Here is a 21527-nt window from a genome sequence, read left to right as displayed (position 1 = left end):
TGCTTATTTCATGAATCCCCTGTCTTCTCTACTACATGCTAAGCCCCCATGTGGTGAGAACTTTGTTCTTGCTCACCATTTTAATCTCTAGTTCCTAGCACAATGTGTGGCTTATTAAGGACACAGAAATACTTGGCAAATGAATAAATAAATCCATTGTATGTCTTTAACTGCTATCAGAATGTTATGGTAATATTGGAACAAAGAAATACATTGTTTAATATCAGGATTTTAAAGAATGAGTAATCTATGAAATTAAATATCTGTTATAAAGATTATGGTCATTTTAAATAGGCAAAAGATAATTATTTCTCTTTTTTTTTTGTCTTTTTAGAGCCGTACCCTTGGCATATGGAGGTTCCCAGGCTAGGGGTCTAATCGGAGCTATTGCTGCCGGCCTACACCACCAGCCACAGCGACGCAGGATCCTTAACCCACTGAGTGAGGCCAGGGGATCGAATCTGCAATCTCATGGTTCCCAGTCGGTTTCATTTCCACTGCACCATGACGGGAACTCCCAAAAGATAATTATTTCTAAGGAGACTCTAACAAGTGCCAGATAAAGAAGGAACCTCAGTAAAATCAAAACAGTAGCTTCCTATCTGAAAAGAGAGGAGTGGGGATTTTGCTCCATTCACCTTTGAGGATCTGGAACAAGATTTCTCAGCCTCCACGCTGTTAACATAGTTGGCAAAATACTTCGTTGTTGTGGAAAGCTGTCCTATATATTATAGGATGTTTAGTAGTAACCCTAGACTCTACACACTACATGTCAGTTACACCTTTATATCAGTTATGATAACCAAAAATGTCTCCAAACATTATCAGATATCTCTGGGAACAGGGAAAGCAATATGGCCCCAGCTAATAAACATTGATGTGGAGCGTAAAATGACAGAAGACTCTTCTGTCATTGCATTACATACTTTTTTCTCATGCTGGGACAAAGAAAGAATTTTTACCGGAAAGTGCCAGGAATCCAGGCTGGAGAAAGAAAAGCGACTATTTCTCTGCATGAGCTCAGAGAACTGTCAGAGAGAGATGATACCCTAAGTGCTTGTAGTCGTAAGTAAGTGACCAGATGCCAGGAGGAGTGCTGATACCAAGACACAATCCAGGTTGTGTGGTCAAAGTTAATGTTTTTATTTATATCTGTACGTAAGTCAGTCTTCCTTTTTTTTTTTTTTTTTTTTTTTTTTTTTTGTCTTTTTGCTATTTCTTGGGCCGCTCACGCGGCATATGGAGGTTCCCAGGCTAGGGGTCCAATCGGAGCTGTAGCCACCGGCCTACGCCAGAGCCACAGCAACGCGGGATCCGAGCCGCGTCTGCAACCTACACCACAGCTCACGGCAACGCCGGATCGTTAACCCACTGAGCAAGGGCAGGGACCGAACCCGCAACCTCATGGTTCCTAGTCGGATTCGTCAACCACTGCGCCACGACGGGAACTCCCATAAGTCAGTCCTTCTTAAAGAAAAACTTAAGAATAAATAAATGAAACTTTTAAGTTTTTATGTGGGGAAAAATTTTTACTCTACAAAAGAACAGAGTAGGAAACTACATATACTCACCATATGTAATTGATAATATTTTGCCATGTTCTTAGTAATTTATTAGAATTTATCATATTTGTAGTCTTATATAAATAAAAGTAGTTAAAAGGATTGATGATTAATTCAACTTGTCTCTAATTCTTTTAATTTGTTTTTAATAATTATGCATATATATGTGTGAATAATATAGAATGTTTATTAAATTTATATATTATATAATACTGTATATATTTTTCTACAGTATACTTTTCCAGCATAGCTCTTTAGTCATAAAGATACCTAGATTTATTCAGTTAACTTTTTTTTTGGCTTTTTTTTAGGGCCACACCTGCGGCATATGGAGGTTCCCAAGCTAGGAGTCCAATCGGAGCTATAGCTGCCGGCCTACACCACAGCCACAGCAATGCTGGATCCCAGCTGTGTCTGCGACCTACACCACAGCTCATGGCAATGTCAGATCCTTAACCCAATGATGGAGGCCAGGAATCAAACCCGCAACCTCATGGTTCCTGGTCAGATTCGTTTCCGCTGCACCACAACAGGAACTCCAGTTCTGTTAACTTTTAATAAATATTAGGTTACGCAGATATGCCACATTTGAAAAATCTGTTTCCCTACAGATAGACATTTCCTATGAGTAAACAAACAATCTTTTTGTTACCAATCTTCAACCCTAGAGCCAGCGCTACAGTGAACATGAACATCCCCACACACACCTCCTATTTTATACTTAAGAGTTTCTTTAGGATCTGTGTATATTTTTATGTTAGTTGGGTAATTACTAGATTGTTCTTCAAATGACAAGTATTGAGAGTTCCATTTTTCTCACATCTTTACCTGCACTGTTTTCTCCTCACTTTAACTTTTTGCCAATCTGATGAGTATGAGGTTATTATAATTTTAAGTACATGTCCTTGATAACCAGATAAGTTGATCATGATTTTTTTATTTGCCCATATTTCTGCTGTTTATTTTTAAGTTATTTAAAATTTTCTAGTTAAAATTTACTTTTTTTTTCTTTGCTTGTATATCTTTTCCTAGTCTAACTCCATTTATGAGTCAGTTGACATACCTTAGAACCTAGGGTTTTCATGTGTCAAGCTTTTTTGGGATTTGTTTAATAATTTTTTTCCCTTGGAGTTCCCATCGTGGCGCAGTGGAAATGGATCCAAATGATCCTAGTATCCATGGGGATGCAGGTTTGATCCCTGGCCTTGCTCGGTGGGTTAAGAATCCAGCATTGCTGTAGCTGTGTTGTATTGTAGGTCACAGATGTGGCTTAGATCCTGTATTGCTGTGGCTGTGGTGTAGACTGGCAGGTGCAGCTCCAATTTGACCTCTAGCCTGGGAATTTCCACATGTCACGAATGTAGCCCTAAAAAGCAAAAGGAAAAAAAAAAGGAATTTTTTTCCCTCTACTTCAAGGCCTTAAATGTATTTTTATACCTTTTCTTCTAATATACATTTAGAGTTTTGTTTTTTTGTCTTTTGTCCTTTTAGGGCTGCACCCGTGGGATATGGAGGTTTCCCGGGCTAGGGGTCTAATCAGAGCTGTAGCCACCGGCCTACGCCACAGCCACAGCAACGCCAGATCCGAGCCACATGTGCGAGCTACACCACAGCTCATGGCAATGCTGAATCCTTAACCCACTGAGCGAGGCCAGGGATGAACCTGCAACCTCATGGTTCCTATTCTGATTTGTTTCCGCTGCACCACAACAGGAACTCCTAGAGTTTTAATTAATGGAGAATTTATTTTTGTGTATGATATAATATAGGAACCTGATTCTTTTTTTTTTTTTTATCTATATAGAACATCAGTGGCTAACCATATCCTTTCCCTGCTTTTATGTTTTTTTGTTTTTTTTGTTTTTTAATGCTGTTACCTTTATCAGAGACCAAGCTCCTTCATGGATAGAGAACTGATTCTGAACTTCATATGCCAATTGCCTTGGTAGCTAAAGGGGCAAGTCACTCTTCCTTGTTATTTTTCAAAGTTGTTTTCCCTGTTTTTGGTCCTTGACCTACTATACAGATTGTATTTATTTATTTATTTTAATTTAAAAAACTTTTTGGTGTTTTTTTGGCCATGCCCACAGTATGCAGAAGTTCCCAGGCCAGAGACTGAATCCAGGCCGCAACAGTGACAATGCCAGATCCTTAACCTGCTGCACACCAGGGAACTATTCTATACAGATTTTAGAGTCAGTTTAAAAAAAAAAAATCCTACCAGGATTTGAATTAGAATTCCATTTACTTTTATAGATTAAATTGGGGAGGACTGACATTTTTATTTTCTAGCTTCTAGAGTGTTCTTATTAATGCATATAAAGGCTTTTCAAGTCTTCACTCTTCTTCAATTATAACTTATAATTTTCCTCTTTGAATGCCTAGCCCATCTTTAGTTAGATGTATTCCAGGATACCATAGAATTTTTATTGCCTTTAGAAGTATCATTTTGTCTGTTGCATTTTCTAATTGGCACCTACTAGTCTAGGAATGCTAATGATTTGGGAGTAATGATCTCATATCCATCCATTGTTCTGAGCTTTCTTCTTTGTTTTTAATGGTTTATCTGTAGATTTTCTTTGATTTTTTTTTGTGTGTGTGTTTATGTGTACATAATCACATTACAGGTATTAAAATTTTTATAGATTTTTCTCTTAGTTGTCTGAAGGGTAATTATCTTTGCACATTTGCTTTTAAATTATTTGAAAACATGATCTCTAGTTTATAAGTATGGGCTTCAGTTTTAATTAAGTGATTTTTTGATATGGTTAAACAAAATTTCGTGATTTTGAAATTGATGAATTTATACATGAATACTACCTTATTGTGTTTCTTTTGGTTTTGTTTTTATATGCTGTCTTCCCAGATTGCAAACTAATTAATCATAAAGAGCATATGTAAGACCCCAAGGTATTGCCAGCCCTTTGTACAGCTCTAGCTAGGGTAGTTTCTGAGTAATTGTTTGGTGGGTTGAGATCTCCCACATTTCCTTCCTATTGCCTCTTCTCCATTTCTTTCTTTCTTTCTTTTTTTTTTTTTTTTTTAAGGCCACAGGTGTAGCATATGGAAGTTCCCAGGCTAGGGGTCGAATTGGAACTACAGCTGCCAGCCTGCATCACAGCCAGAGCAATGCTAGATTGGAGCTTGTGGCAGCGCCAAATCCTTAACCCACTGAGCAGGGCCAGGGATGGAACCCGCATCCTCATGGCTGCTCGTCAGATTTGTTTCCACTGAGCCACAATGGGAACTCCCCTCTTCTCCATTTCTTAATTCTTCTAGGAGAATGAGGATTAAAACACCAGTCTTTAAATGGTGGGTAGCTATTCTTTGTGCTTATTTAACATTTCTAATTCAGTTCAAGTGCTTTACGAAATGCCTGCTATTCAACCAGCACCATGTGCATGATGCTTTAAAGATGTAAGTGAAATGTGAAACATGCTTCCCATCCTCAAGGAGCTTACAAATCTAGTCATGCCACTCATTCTCTTTTTGAAACACTTTAGGGCTCTCCCTTGCCCTGAAAATAAATAATCATAATCAAAGTGATAATAGTAGAAATATTTACTGAAGGAATAGTCTATGGCAAGAGCTCTGCCAAGCATTTTACATGTGTCATCTTGTATAATCCCCACAAAACTCTAAGAGGTAATTAGTGTCATTATCCTTATTTTACAGATAAAGAAATGTAAGCTTAAAGAAGTTAAATTGCTGTTAAGTAGCTTGACCAGGGTACCTTAGCTAGGAAGTGACAGAGGAAGTTGGAGCTGTATTTTAAGCAGTCTGCCATGCTCTGTTACAGTATATGCAAGAGCCCTTGTGATCGGGCCCAGACCTCATCTCTTGCCCTTCTGTTTCTAATCTTCTGTAGTTCAATGGTGCTCAGTTGCTTATTTTCACTCTCACTTTTACCTTTAAAAAAGCTAGGTTTTTTTCTTCTAGGAAACCAGTCTCTCCCTACCGCTGGGTTTAGACATCTCATTCTCTCGGTCTAGATGCCATCTCTGTGTGCTCCTATTGTATTATAAACTTGTCACATGATCTTTTAATGGCTGCTTTTCTTTGTTTTCCCACTTATTGGGGGCTGTGTCTAATTTACTCCTGGATTCCCAAGACACACGCAGTACATTATTATCTGGCACTTAATGAAAGTATAGGAGTATTTGTTGAAAAAGCTAAAAAGGTGAAGAAAAAAAGACATATGAGAAGCTAACTCAATGTAGCACTAACAAGCATATATGTAGTATAAATGGAAATGAAGTAGGTTAATGAGAGGAGAAATGTAGGGAGCCCAATGTAATGAAGACTTCTTTTCCATTAGAGTTGTCACCTCCACCCTTCCTTCAGTTTTGACTTTATTTGAATAAATCTGCTCTCATTTTCTTTTTTTGTTTATTAGTTACTTCACTGCATGGTGATTTTCCTAGTTTCATTCTTATGTCATTTTATAGGCACCTTACCATTTCATTGCTTTTAGCTTCTTGCTTCCTTTGTCACTTCTCTGTCTGATCCTGCCCAACTCTACTACTTTTATTTTTCTTTTACTCTGCAGTGGTTTCAAGCACTTCAGTTTTTCATAAAACTTAATGTTAAAAACAGATTTGGGAGTTCCACCAAGTGAATCCAATTTACTCATGTTGGAATTTAGACCCATAGATTTAAACAAATCATACTTTAGACTGAATCTACTAAGTCTAGTATCTGCTAGTTTCTCTAAGGTAAAATCCGATGTCCTCCAAAACATTATCAGTTTACAGAGCTGGAGTTCCCTAAAATTTACATGTATTTAGTCTTATAAAGTCTGTTACTCTTTTTCTTCATGCCTCATATTCAGTGCCTTGGTGTGAAATTTGTCAAATTACCTTGCTATACATACTTGGCTGTGGATATTATAAGATAAAAGTTTTACTAAGTAAAATGGGATTAATTCCTCAGTAATGAAAGATTAGGAATTAAAGACTGAATATGTGATTGTTACAATTTTAAGATTTGGTTTTGTTTTGGGATATGTGTCATTTTGTTCTTGTTTTATGTAAGTAAATACATTTGATTAGTTGACTTGGTTCTTTTCAACTTACTATGTTATATAAATGCTCTCATTTTTATAGTTTTTTAATTATGAAAGTAAATATTTTAATTGTTTCCAATTAAGAGCTTTTTAGCAACTGATTTTTCCCTCTTCTCCTCTCTTCTTTCTACTATTTTTATATGCAGTCAAATGATTTTGATTGCTGCTTATAAAACTAAGAGCTACTTAATTTGATAATAGAAAATGATCTATTTTGAAGTAATACTTCATCTGAAGTAATACTTCGCTGTCTTTATATGTATTATTTAAAGCAAGGTGCCTGCTGACTAAAGTAAACGAGAGGTAAAGACTGAAAAACAAAAATGAATAATACTCATTTAATACATCTGAGTAAATGTACAATACTAGTTGTTTGCACTGTTATTTTTTGTTCTTATTATTTGCTCAGGTTATCTTCAAATTGAGTTTGGTTTTATTTATTGTATTAATGGGAGCTTATAAATAGATGTTTGTTTCTGTTTGTTTACAATAAAGTTGTATACAAAGAACATTGTTCTCTGTACCTTTATCTCTAATTATGATTTATTATTTTTTACTTTTTTGATGAGTACTTTTTTCCTTTTGATGAGGACCAACTAATGGGCTAATTGTGATAAGAATCAAGACTTTATCAAATTCCTGATTATAATTTATTTGAACTCTGGTGCAGTCTGCCTGCTTAATTTACAAGAAACTTATTTGAAAATTCAGATTTTTCTATAATGATTTCAAAAGCAGTTAGTTATATGTACTATGCTTTTTTTTGGTATGCAGTTTTCATTGGTAATTTGAAATATTCAATATATACACATCACTCGGGGAATCTATCTGTGATAGCAAACATTCCCTCCATGTATTTTAGCCAGAATTGTTTTCTCCACTTCAATAAATACTGTTATCTGTTTTTTAGATACAAATTTAAATCTGGTTTTATATTCTAGATAAAAATAGGAATCTCTATAAACATGTAAATATTAAATACTTAATCAGAGAAGGAAAATAACTGGATTTTCTTTGTGTAACAGCACTGAAAAAAGGCGCAGGGAACAAGAAAATAAATATTTAGAAGAGCTAGCTGAGTTACTGTCTGCCAACATCAGTGACATTGACAGCTTGAGTGTAAAACCAGACAAATGCAAGATATTAAAGAAGACAGTCGATCAGATACAGCTAATGAAGAGAATGGAACAAGGTAAAACAAACCAAAAAAACCCTGTGGCTGTGCACTTGATTAAGATATTTACAATGTGTGATTTTATGTTTTGTTATTAAGAAATTGCATTCAAATTCATAATTTCATTAAATGAACATTTTTGTTTAGGTGCTGTTTATTCTAGAATGTAAATCTGAGGCCCTTTTGCGCAAAGTGGCTTATTGTAATCTTGAAAATTGGTTGCCTCGAAAGGTTATGAGACTCAGGGGATTAAGTCAGAAAATACAAGTTATGGTGTCAGACCTGAGGCTCTAGCTTGAAGTTGAAAGACAGCAATTCAGAGGTAGGAAAGTCCCTCCATCTGAGTAATAAGCTTGTCTCTACCTGGACTCTGCACGGGTGAAACAATCTTCTTTGAGAAAACTGATTTATTTTTATGGCTTATATTTACACTGTTCACTGGGGACCCCACACCATCCCTGGGTTGCCTACCAAAAACAGAGGCAAAGCACTCAGAACATACACGTACCTGGCCCCATCAGATTCTGACGGAGATTTTATGCTCTGAATTTACATGACAAATGAGGAAGTAATCTACAGTGAGTGAGAGCACAAGTAACAGAAGGAATAGACCCCAAAGAGCTTCAGATTAATGCCAGCGCTGTGAAAAGACTACGAATAAATAGTATGTTTTAAATGGTTAAGGTGATATGATTTTTCGGATTTTAGGGGCTGGATAGTCTAGTGACAACTAACTTAGCAGACAGGAGAAACTGGTATTGTAGGTCTTAAAGAGGGAGAGCCAGCATGAGGCTGTGTGGCCCCTTCCCTGCTCAATCTGGAAACCCTGATATCCTGACTCATACTCCCTCAGCTGAAGGTGGGAGGGTTCCTCTGGGAAAATTGAGCAGTCCAAAAGGAAAGACACAAAGATGTGGACAGTTGCAATTGATCCCTAAATGAAAAAAATCAGCTTCTTGCCTTGTCCCCACTTTTCTCACAGCTGCCAATCAGGACTTAAGTACCTTGCTTTTTACTATGAATAAAAATCCATGGAGAGCAGACTCTGGTTGCCAAGGGGTAGGGGGGGTAGAGGGATGGACTGGGAGTTTGGGGTTAATAGATGCAAATGATTACATTTAGAAGAGATAAGCAATGAGGTCCTACTGTATAGCATCAGAAACTATATCCAATTACTGGTGATAGAACATGATGGAAGATAATGTGAGGAGAAGAGAGTGTATATATGTATGACTGGGTCACTTTGCTCTACAGCAGAAATTGACAGAACACTGTAAATCAGCTATAATAAAAATTGTTTAATAAAAAAATGAGCAAAAAAAAAAATCCAGATCATTGAGGAAAGTCTGTAATATAAAAGAGAATAAATCAAGGAAACAAACAGAAAAAGAACTCTCAGGGAGCAAAGGAAAATGTAAAGCCATCAGACAGTCCCTCAGAGACAAAAGGGAAGGTATTTCATCTATGCAACAAGAATACAATGCTATAAAATGAAACATTTGCTGGAGTTCCCGTCGTGGCGCAGTGGTTAACGAATCCGACTAGGAACCATGAGGTTGTGGGTTCGATCCCTGGCCTTGCTCAGTGGGTTAAGGATCCGGCATTGCCACGAGCTGTTGTGTAGGTCGCAGATGCAGCTCGGATCCTGCGGTGCTGTGGCTCTGGTGTAGGCCGGCGGCTACAGCTCCGATTCGACCCCTATCCTGGGAACCTCCGTATGCCGTGGGAGCGGCCCAAGAAATGGCTGAAAAAAAAAAAAAAAGAGGAGCTGAAAAAATCTTTACCCCATTACCTTGTATTTTACTCTTTACCTATTTGTACCCTCTGCCCCAACCATCCCAGGCACACACTGCCTTAGGTATTTGCACTTGCTGTTCCCTCTGTCTAGAATGCTCTTCCCCAGATACACACAAGATTCACTCCCTCATCCCTTTTTGTTCAGATATTTTTTCTCAATTGATTCCCTCACTAATTTATCTAACACACACACCCACGCACCCTCCCCACCTCTCTACATCTTCCATGACTTATTTTCCCCACAGCATTTTTCATAACTTACTTTTTAAATTAAAATGTAGTTGATTTGCAGTGTTGTGCCAGTTTCTGCTATACAGCGAAGTGACCGAGTCAAACATCTATATACATTTCTTTTCTTATATTCCCTTCCATCATGGTCTCTCCCAAGAGATTGACTTGTAGTTCCCTGTGCTGTGCAGTAGGACCTCATTGCTTATTCATTGTAAATGTACTAGTTTGCGTCTTCTAACCCCAAACTCCCAGTCCATCCCACCCCCACAGTATTTTTATACATCTAACATATTACATGTTTTGTTATTGTCTGCCTGCCCTCACTAAAGCTTCATGAGGGGACAAATTTCTGTTTGTTCACCATTGTATCTTCAATACCTAAAGCAGTTCCTGGGTACATCGTAGAATTTCAATTAATATTTCATTTAATAAAAGGATAAAGTGTTGGAAGTGGCCTAGCAGTTAAGGTTTCAGCATTGTCACTGCTGTGCCTGAGGCTGCTCCTGTGGCTCATGTTCAATCCCTGGCCCAGGAACTTTTGTATCTGGCACAGCACTCCCCCCCCCCAAAAAAAAAGATAAATTATTGAAAGATAATTTGAAGAAATCTCTTAGAAAGTAAAATAAAAAGCAGTGGAAAGCAAGTGAATAAGGAATGTATAGGATCAGTACAGGAGGAATAACATATCATTAATCTCAGGGGGAAGAAAAGCAGCAGACCAAATAGAAGGGAAGAAATTATGTCCCCCCAAAAATGTTCAGGGAGTTCCCATCATGGCTCAGTGGTTAACAAATCTGACTAGTATCCATGAGGACACAGTTTCAATCCCTGGCCTTGCTCAGTGGGTTAAGGATCCAGTGTTGCCATGAGCTATGGTGTAGGTTGCAGATGCAACTCAGATCCTGCGTTGCTGTGGCTGTGGTATACGCCAGTGGCTACAAATGTGATTTGACCCCTAGCCTGGGACCCTCCATCTGTTGCAAGTGTGGCCCTTAAAAAAAAAAAAAAAAAAAAAATCTCAGAACTACAGGATATGTGTTTCCAAATAGAAAGTGCATGTGTAGTGCACAGCACAGCAAATAAAAAAGAAAGGGGGGGAGGGACTCACATTAGTGCATAATTTCCAGGCACCAAACAGGAAAAAACGAGAGAGAAAAAAAGTTACATACTAAATTATTTTCAGATGGGTCCAGATTTCAAATAAGAACACAGAAAATGAGAATTCTGGACCTAGAATTCTGTATTCATCCAAATGAAGTATGAGTGCAAAATAAAGACATTTTCAGACATTCAGAGCCTCAAAAATGTTACTTCCTGTTTATTTTTCTGGAAATATCTATCTCAAGACCAGGGTAGGAAGCCAAGAAGGGGACACATAGGCTCTTAATCTAGCCAAGAAGGGAAAGTATAGAATCTTAACAAAAGAAACTTAAAGGAGACCCAGGACCACAGTTGAGCAGCAGACCAAAAAAGTAGCCAGTCCTAACTGAAGCAGGGGGATAGAGGCCTCTAGGAGGAATATTTCCATGGAAAAAATGGATCACATAGAGTATTTGCTGACTGACCAAATTGACAGGAATTTTTCAGTTTGGAGGAGAGTTTAGAGATGAGCCAGACTTCACAGAAAAACTAAAACATAAAATATGAGAATTGTAAATTATAGCCCATACTGTGACTCATTTGTGAACTATATTTATACAGCCATGGTAACATAGATATCAAATATTGACTGCTCTAAAATTTATTCTAACTATACTGTGAGGATGGAAAGAGAGGAAATGTTTGTCTAAATGGTTGATGTAAGTAAGTTCTTAACTCTCGTTACAGCATGGTAATAAGTTATGTATAACATGGACATGGTCAGGATATAGCAAATAAGCACATTGAGAGATATGGAGTGTATTTGTTAGGATACAGGCAAGGCTGCTAGAGCAAGAGACCCAGAGTACCAGTAGCTTTAATGAGATAATCTAGGTATGCGTCAAGGTTCAGATTCCTTCTGTCTCGTTTGCTGTACCATTCCTATGGTGTTGATGTGATCAGACATGGCTCCCCTCGTCCACATCCCAGCTGACAAGAAGGGGAAAGAAGAAAACGAGAAGGCATGCATGCTTCTTTCCTTTTAAGGTCAGGACTCAAATTGCTTGCCGTTTCTGTTCAGTGTCATCTGGCCACTCCTGCCTTAGGTTTTGCCTAAAATTTTAAGTGCTTTGCTTTTCACGAGTAGTTACTTAATGTACTCAGACCTGATGGCTTATGGTTTAGAACTATTTAAAAAACAAAACCAGGAGTTCTCATCGTGGTGCAGCGGAAACGAATCTGACTAGGAACCATGAGGTTGCGGGTTCGATCCCTGGCCTCACTCAGTGGGTTAAGGATCTGGTGTTGCCGGGAGCTGTGGTGTAGGTCGCAGTTGTTGCTTGGATTCTGCGTGGCTGTGGCTGTGGTGTACGTAGGTCAGCAGCTGTAGTTCCGATTCTGTCCCTGGCCTGGGAACCTCCATATGCTGTGGGTGTGGCCCTAAAAAGCAAAAAAAAAAAAAAAAAAAAAAAAAAAAAACCAAAACCAAACAAACAGAAAAACCTGTCTTAATGTTATGAAGACATGAAATGAGGAAGGAAGTACATCTTAGAACTAAATAAGAAACTCTTATGCCATAATAATTCGAAAATAAATAACCCAATTAAAAAATAGGCAAAGGCCCTGGATAGACAGTTCCTTAAAAAAGACATATAAACAAGCAAAAAGCACATGAAAAATATGCTCAATATTATTAGCCATCAGAAAAATACAAGTAAAAACCACAGTGAGAGACTGCTCTATGCTTGTTAGGGTAGCTATAATAAGAAAGATAATAACAAGTATTAGTAAGAATGGGAGAAATTGGAACTCTCATGCATTTCTGGTGGTAATGTAAATTTGTCCGTCCACTTTGGAAAACAGTCTGGTAGTTTCTCAAAATGTTAAACATAGAGTTACCATATGGCCCAGCATATCTACTTGCAGGTATATACCCAAGAGAAATGAAAACATTTATACACAAAAACTTGTCCATAAATGTTCATAGCAGTCTTATTCACAAAAAGCAAATAAGTGGAAACAACCTATATATCTATCAACTAATCAAATAAAATGAAGTATAACTCAATTAAAAAATGGACAGAAGACCTAAATAGACATTTCTCCGAAGAAGACATACGGATGGCCAACAGGCGTATGAAAAAATGCTCAATATCACTAATTATTAGAGAAATCAAAACTGTAATGAGGTACTGCCTCACACCAGTCAGAATGGCCATAATTAACAAGTCAACAAATAATAAATGCTGGAGAAGGTGTGGAGAAAAGGGGTACCCTCTTCCACTGTTGGTGGGAATGTAAATCAGAACAACCACTATGGAAAACTGTATGGAGATACCTCAGGAAACTAAATATAGAGCTACCATATGATCCAGCAATTCCATTGCTGGGCATATATCCAGACAAAACTTTCATTGGAAAAGACGCATGTACCCCTATGTTCATAGCAGCACTATTCACAGTAGCCAAGACATGGAAACAACCTAAATGTCCATCGACAGATGAATGGATTAAGAAGATGTGGTACATATACATAACGGAATATTACTCAGTCATTAAAAAAAGACAAACTAATGTCATTCGCAGGAACATGGATGGATCTAGAGACTCATGCTAAGTGACATAAGCCAGAAAGAAAAAGACAAATACCATATGATATCACTTATTTGTGAAATCTAAAATATGGAACAGATGATCCTATCTCAATATAACAGACAAATAGGCAAACAAAAAACAAAAACAAATCATGGCCAAAAAGAGCAGACTTGGGGTCCTTGGAGTGGGGGACAAGGGAGGAAGTGGGAGGGATGGGCATTTTGGGGGTTTGAGGGTTACAAACTATTATATTTGGAATGGATGGGCAATGGGATCCTACTGCCTACTGTACAGCACAGGGAAATGTGTGTGATTGGGTCACTTTGTTGTACAACAGAACTTGATGAAACATTGTAAATAACTATACTTTAATGATAATAAAATTTTAAAAAAAGATTTTCCACTTTAAAAAAATGAAGTATACTTATACATTGGAATGTTACTTAGCAATAAAAAGGAGTGAAGTACTGATAAATGTTTCAACATATGCTTGAAAATATTATGCTAAGCAAAAGAAGCCAGTCACAAAGGACCACATATGATTCCATTTATATGAAATGTCCAGAATAGGCAAATCTAGAGACAGAAAGTAGATTGGTAGTTCCCTTGGGCTTAGAAGTGTTGGGAAATTAAGGAGTGACTGCTAAAGGGTATGTGGTTTCTCTTTGGGGTGATGAAAATGTTCTAAAATGCATTGTGATGACGGTTGCACAACTCTGTGAAACCATTGAATTGTATGTTTTAAATACATCAGTGGTATGCTGTATGAATTATATTTCATTAAAGCAGTTAGTATAAATACTACATGAGATAGTTTGCACTCGGTTTGCAAAAATTAAAAGCTACAGTGAAATCAGGTGTTAGTGAGCATACAGAAAAACAGAAACCCTCGGAGTTCCTGTTATGGCACAGCGGAAACAAATCTAAGAACCATGAGGTTGCTGGAGTTCCTGTCGTGGCGCAGTGGTTAACGAATCTGACTAGGAACCATGAGGTTGCGGGTTCAATCGCTGACCTTGCTCAGTGGGTTAAGGATACGGCGTTGCCATGAGCTGTGGTGCAGGTAACAGATGCAGCTCGGATCCCACGTTGCTCTGGCTCTGGCTGTGGCTCTGGTGTAGGCTGGTGGCTACAGCTCCGATTAGACCCCCACCCTGGGAACCTCCATATGCCGCGGGAGTGGCCCTAGATAAGGCAAAAAGACAAAAATAAATAAATAAATAAGAACCATGAGATTGCAGGTTCAATCCCTGGCCTCGCTCAGTGGGTTAAGGATCTGGTGTTGTCGTGAGCTGTGGTGGACATGGCTCAGAACCTGCGTTGCTGTGGCTGTGATGTAGGCCGGCAGCTATAGCTCTGATTAGACCCCTAGCCTAGGAACCTCCATATTCCACAGGTACCATCCTAAAAAGACAAAAACAAAACAAAACAAAACAAAAAAACGAAAAGAAAAACAAAACCCCTCATATGTTACCAGTGGTACAACATCTTTGAAGAGCAATTTGTCAAACTTAATACTGTTGAAAATACATAGACCCTGTGATCCAGCAACTTCAATTCTAGTATTTACCTTAAAGAAACTCACAAATATGCAAAAGAGGAAATACTGAAAATAATTTATTACAGCACTGGATATAGTAGTCAAAAGGTCTACCAGCAGGGGAATAGGAAATGAACTGTGGATTATTCGTATGATACTATACAGCAGTTCAGATGAATGAGTCAAATTCATATGTATCAGTGTAGTTAAATCTCAAACATAATATTGAGTGGGAAGTCTGTGTCTTATGTAAACATTAAAACAAAAAATAATATATTCATAAAATCATGCATATGTAGTTGAAATATAAAAATATGCTAAGAAATGTTTATGCTTGGATTACTGATTACTTTTGAAAAGGGACAGAGGAAGAATGGTGGTAGAGCTATAGCTCTTTTCCTGAAGCTTTATATTTATTTAAAAAGGGAAAACCTGAAGCAAATAATGTTACATCTATGAAAAATGAATGGTGGAAATGTGTGCTATGTCACTTTTGTATTTTTGGTATATTTGGAATATTTCGTATTTTAAAATGAAAAAATAAATCTCTGTTCAATAATACCATATTTGGTTTTTGGTGAGCTAACTAAGTCTGACAGATTGGAAACTTTTATATAGGTCTGCTGCTACTTTAAGACAATGGATGGATTTTTCAACATCACCACACAAAAAAATTGCAAATTATTTAGCAGTTGAAGTTTTATCAATCAGATCATCATAACATGAATGTGATACGTTAGCTAGTTCATAGAGGCTCATAGCAACTTATCTTTACTCTGTCTTCAATAGCAGTTTATCAAATCAGAAAAAGAGAAAAAATAAAGGAAATAATTATTCTTTTAAAATTTATCCATGTCTTTCTTTTGGTTTAGATTTTTTTAAGGCTATTTTCTCCATTTGTTGGAACACTGGGCATGATAGGTCAGAATTCACATCCTCCTGCTGCCACTTATTTATACAATTTGGGACACATTACTTAACCTTTGTGAACCTCAGTTTTTATCATCCAAAAAATGAGTATAATTAAGATTAAATGTGAAGGTGTCTAGGTAAAGAATAAATGTTATTTGAATCTGAAATTAGGTGGATTTATGTATTCATAAACTTGCCATTATGGAAATTAGCTCTTTTTGGATGTGGACTTTTGTTTCTTTGTTACAGAGAAATCAACAACTGATGATGAAGTACAGAAATCAGATATCTCGTCGAGTAGTCAAGGGGTGATAGAAAAAGAATCCTTGGGACCTCTTCTTTTGGAGGTAGCTGTTCTCATTGTCTCAGAAAAAGTGATCAAAACCTTTGTTCTAATTTGGGTTTTTTCCTTATCTTCATGTTTTCCATGCAATTAATAAATTATAAAACATGTAAAGTTTTAAAGAACTTTTAATAATGATTTTGGAAACTATTTTGACAGTTATTATTACTTCAGAATTAAATATGAATAATGAACATGAGAAATTTTCAGAAAAGCATTCTAATGGTCAGATTGAAAACTGCAGATTAACTGTCTGGCTTTGCTGTTTCTAGAGTAGTTAGGACTAGTTGGGAAAATAAACTTTTAGAATTATTTAGCTAGCTAGTGCTAATTTCTGCCATAGTATTTCACTTTTGAGTAAGAGATACCTCACTTTATTGCAGTAGGTGTTTGAAGTTTTCTGACTAAAAATTTTTAATTATTTATATAAAACATTGTAAGAGAACTTACTAGTTTAACAACTCTCTTTCAGACTTTTTAAAATGAAGAATTTTTAATCTTGAATTACTTTGTAACTACTGTGTAATTTTCACCCATTTTTTCCTGTCTCTTCTTTACTCCCTCTGTTCTCAACACAGATGTTTTGTTTCCAAGCAAGCTCATCACCTTGTGTTCCCTCTCATACATGAATGTTTAAAAACGCGTCTGTGTGTGTGCACGTACACATTCAGTCCCTACAATTTAGGCCTTTCTAACTCTAGGCCTAATTTTATTTTTTATATATGTATGTTTATTATATACATATATGTACTTAAATAAATATAAATATATAAATAAATGCTCCTTTCCTTGTCCTGCCTCAGGGCCCTCCTTTCTAGCGAAGCCTTCCTAACAACTCAGACTTGTATAGGCCTCTTGAATTTCGTTTATACACTTTTTTCCTATTACCCTAACCATTCCTCTGTGTATTAACCGTAATTCCCTCCACCAACACTGCTAATGTGAGAACATTCTCAAAATGCCACTCTTGGTTTTTTAGCCCAAGTGATGTCATTTGCTTCATCTATTATTTTAGAGATGACACCCAAGTATGTGCTTCTTGCTTGAATTTCTTCCCATACTCCATTCCTGTCCTCTTAATAGGTTGCTAAATGTTTTTGACTCTCATACTAGCAACCTTCCACTCAAAATCTAAATTCTTTATTTCCTTTACATGTTCTACAAGCACTTTGTTACTTTAGACTCCTGGTTTTAATGACGTTTTATTAGGGGAATGAGCACATGTTTTATAGAGTTGTAAAATCTAAAAGGCATTGGGCACTGAAACTGGATAGAAACTACTCTCTGAGTGAGTGTATACACATGTAACTGGGAAAGGGGAAAGCTACTACATGTGACAGACTTGATGTTTTTCTTCATTTTACAGCCCCTTAAATCGATTGCATGACATATGCCTACTTTTTGGAAACTGTTATAATAAGTATAGTAGAAAGGGTAATGGTAGGATCTATGTGGTGGATATACAGTAGTTCACCGCAAAATTATTTCAGCTTTGCTGTATTATGAATGTTTAAAATATAAGCTGTTAGAGAAAATAGCGAAAGAAAGAAGTACTTTACGCTCCTTCCCCTCTGCTCCATCTCTTCCCGCTGCTTGGTTATCCTTGGGCTCTTCCTGGAAGACCTGCTTACCCCCTTTCTTCTGTAGGATGTCATTATCTTCTAGTTCTTCTGAAGCGGTTCTGTCTGCCGTCTTAGTGCCACTAAATTTAAAACTGGCCTAAGAACTTTATTATCTCCTTTCAATTCATTAAATATTTATCAAATGTATTTTTGGCATATAATGCCATTTGAGATACCAAAAAGTATAAGGTATAGAGGTTGTGATTTCTGGGGTTCCTGTAGAGACACGGTAATCATTTAAATCCTGGCTTTACCACGCATTCTTCAGAAACCACAGAGAAGAGCAGGGATAGCAAATAGATTATCCACAAACTGGAAACAGCCCCACTAGAGCCAGAGAATACTGCTGCTGCTTCAATTTATATAACCGTTTGTTATTTCTGAATGAGGAAAGTCTGCAGCACTTTACAGTGAACAGAAAATAACAGGAAAACATCCATTCAGAACTACTGTAAGAAAACAGGTTTTTAGATGATGAAATTATTACCCTTATAAAACCACTGTAAATCAAAGGAAAACTATAATACAACGTTACACATGTCATTAAGCAAACATCTTCAAATACAAAAAAAATATGAAATTAGAAATTCCAAAAATTCAGAACAGAAATGTATTTAGGCTCTTGACTTCAAGGAACTAGTTTTTTGTTTTTTTGTGGGGGGGGGGGAGTTTATGAACGATACATATGTGAAACTGAGACTGTGAAATAAAATTACAAACTTTCATAAACTTAAAAGTTGGCTTTATTGACAACCTTTTCTATCCCTTCTGTATCTCCCAGCCCTCCCTCCTTGCCTTAAATTTTGTGATCTAAGCCAGGGTGGTTAAGAGAAGTGGTAGAAAAGCCACCCCAAGATTATTCATTGACTTAATCCAGGCTGCAGTCTACAGCTGCACTGTTTAGTAAGAGAGTCACACATTCAAAGGCCCAAATTCAGAGTGAAATTAAACATTCAATGCTTCCGCCTCACCAGGCACGTTTAAAATGCCCAGTACCCACCTGTGGCTAGGCGCTCCTGTGTTGGACAACAGAGAACGTTTCCAACATCGACATCAGTCTGGAGAGACTTGCTCAGATGGGACATCTGCATATCTCAGAGGCGGTCACATATCTACCGTATCATGAGAAATTCTCACCAAACAATTTCAGTGTATTCCCCCTTCATTTTTTAAACATAAAAAGGTAGCATGAGGTAAGAATAAAGGTGATGGAAGTAATTTCCTCACACTTAAAGAGAGAGTGGTATTAGAATAAATATACCACAGTGGTTGAATACATATGTTCAGCAAAGATTGTTGCTTGGTACATGGTAACTACTCATCAGTACAGGCGCTTTTGTTTTAAAGCTCCTCATTCTCCATTGTTCCTTGCTGTCTAAATTCCTCTACCTCTTGTTCAAAGCTCTGCTTTATCTGACTCTTAATGCCCTTTATTTCCCACTGCTCCACAAGAAGAATGCCCTTTTAGTCACAGACGTCTCCCTATACCTTGCATGTGCACTCAGGCCTCCTTACCTCATTTTATACCAGTCCGACTTTGACTACCTGCTTCCCTCTTCCTTAAAACTCTTCATGAGCCTTTTTTATAAAGTGTCTCTTTTCCTTTCTGGGTAGTTCTTAGCCTTTTTCTCATATTTCTGTTTCTTTACTTGCCTCTTAAATGTTAGTATCACCCAGGGTTCTGCCCATGGCTCTTTTTCCTTTTTTGATTCTGTGCACATTTCTTGGACAGTTTTATCAACATCTGTGTCTTTGTCTATATGATGGACTCGTATGTGTGTGTGCACATGTATGTGTGTGTAAAATACTAATTAGGGTTTTCTGATTTGAAGCAACAGACTCAATTCTGACTAAATTAAGCAAATATGAGTTTATTAGGATGCTTTTGGATACCACAGAACAGTGCTTGGAAATAAGGTGAAACCTAGGCATCTTAAGGAGGCCAGAAAGCAGAAACTATATGAGAGGTCTCTTCGAAAGACCCATCTGGACAGTGCCCTGCTGGCAGAATGAAAGTGTTCTAACCGTATTCATTCTTTTTGTGGTTCTCATCAAGAGTACCATTTAGGGAGGACGTTTTCCCAGTGGCCTAATTAAGAATCCCATGAGGCTTTATTAAATGGGGGAGAAGTAATTCCTCAAAGGAAATCAGATATTCTATGGAAGGGGAAAAATTGTTGTAGTTAAAAACAAGTAAACGAACAAACAAGCAAACAAATGAGAGTGTGTGTACCTGTAAGCTGCACATGTCTGTCTTTAGCCCGGATCTCTCTTTTTTCCCCTTTTAATTCCTTTTCTTAGGGAAAGGCACTTATCTACCAGAACCCTGAAGTCGTTAATGAAGGAAACCCCAAGTGCTCATTCCCACAGCTGCTAGAGGTTACCAAATGTTGTTTATTCTGCCTCTGGGGAATTCTCTTCTATCCCTTCCACTGCCATCGCCTATATTTAGGTTCTCATTTGAACTGGAGCATCACCATAGCATTGTAGTTTGTCTCCTTGCTTCTAATCTGTATGCCACACCCACTGATGACGGATCCTTGTTAGAGCAGATCATGTCACTGTCTTGCTTATTGCCTTCAGAATAATCTCCGTGGCTTTTAGGATAAATTCTGTTTTGTTTTTGTTTTGTTAGTTGCTTTTCCCTGAAGCCTTTTCAAAACAAAAACAAAAACAAAAAAACCCACAAAAACCAAAAAACTTTGTTATTAAGTATAACACAGGACAAGTACATACAAGATTTCTTTTCTTTTTTTTTTTTTAACCTCTGAGCTGTTTCCTCTGTTTTGAATGTCCTTTCTACCCCTCATCCACCTGATTTACTGCTCTGTGTCCTTCAAGCCTTGGCTCAGGTATCGTGTGGCCTTTTCCCAGGAAACCTTTACTACAACAACCATTTTTGGAGCAACAACAACAACCAGATGGGCAACTTTGCCGATTTGGGTGCTTCATTCTGTGCTTAACCTTTAGGAATTCCTCTGTTGTGCTATAATGTGACCACATGTACTTGTCTTTTTCTCCTCCAGAGATGGTAAAATTGTTGAGAATATATATTTCATTCATAGACCTTCGTCCATTGACTGACACTTAGGTGATACTCAGTGAAGCCTGTGTAGTCATTTAAAGCGAGGGCCTTGGGAGAAGCTCTGGCTAGTGTGAACCCTGCATTGAGACCCAAGGTGGTCTTCTCCAAAGAGTAATGTCCTGGGTGGAGAGAAGACCCTTCTGACTGGGGATGCTGTGCTGAGTGGAGAGGCGTTTGTTATCACTTCCTGTGTGCAGTTCAGCATACGACCAGCGGTCAGGACTTGGAGAAACAGAAAGATTCCTTCCCAGCAGCACACTTGGAAGTTAATTATATGCACAGCATATGAGGGAAACTTGTAGAATAAGTATTAGCAGGTTATATTAATCAGACATACTTTTAGAAATTAGAGATGTTTGTATTTTCCTAGCAATAGTCTCCTGGGATTCCCTGAAATGTTACCAATTTCTTGGGGGTGAGATTTTGGCAGATCTTATACTATCTACTCTATTTTCATATTTTAAAACATTTTAAGTACATATTTCATTTATAATTAAAAAAAAAAACCAAAATAGGCATTT

General features: G+C 37.4%; 1 protein-coding gene across 12 annotated transcripts in view; it reads left to right on the top strand.

Moving 5' to 3' along the window:
* NCOA1 (nuclear receptor coactivator 1) overlaps nt 1–21527 on the top strand; it is a 253867-nt gene that overhangs the window by 152600 nt on the left and 79740 nt on the right. For all 12 annotated transcript variants that reach the window (XM_021085899.1, XM_021085898.1, XM_021085907.1 and 9 more), the window contains 2 exon segments: nt 7653–7819; nt 16206–16303. In XM_021085899.1, coding sequence (XP_020941558.1) covers nt 7653–7819; nt 16206–16303 — 265 coding nt within the window.

Source organism: Sus scrofa, chromosome 3, assembly GCF_000003025.6.
Source record: "Sus scrofa isolate TJ Tabasco breed Duroc chromosome 3, Sscrofa11.1, whole genome shotgun sequence".
Classification (NCBI taxonomy): Eukaryota; Metazoa; Chordata; class Mammalia; order Artiodactyla; family Suidae; genus Sus; species Sus scrofa.
Note: the sequence above shows the minus strand (reverse complement) of the source record. Positions and strands in the feature narration are given on the sequence as shown.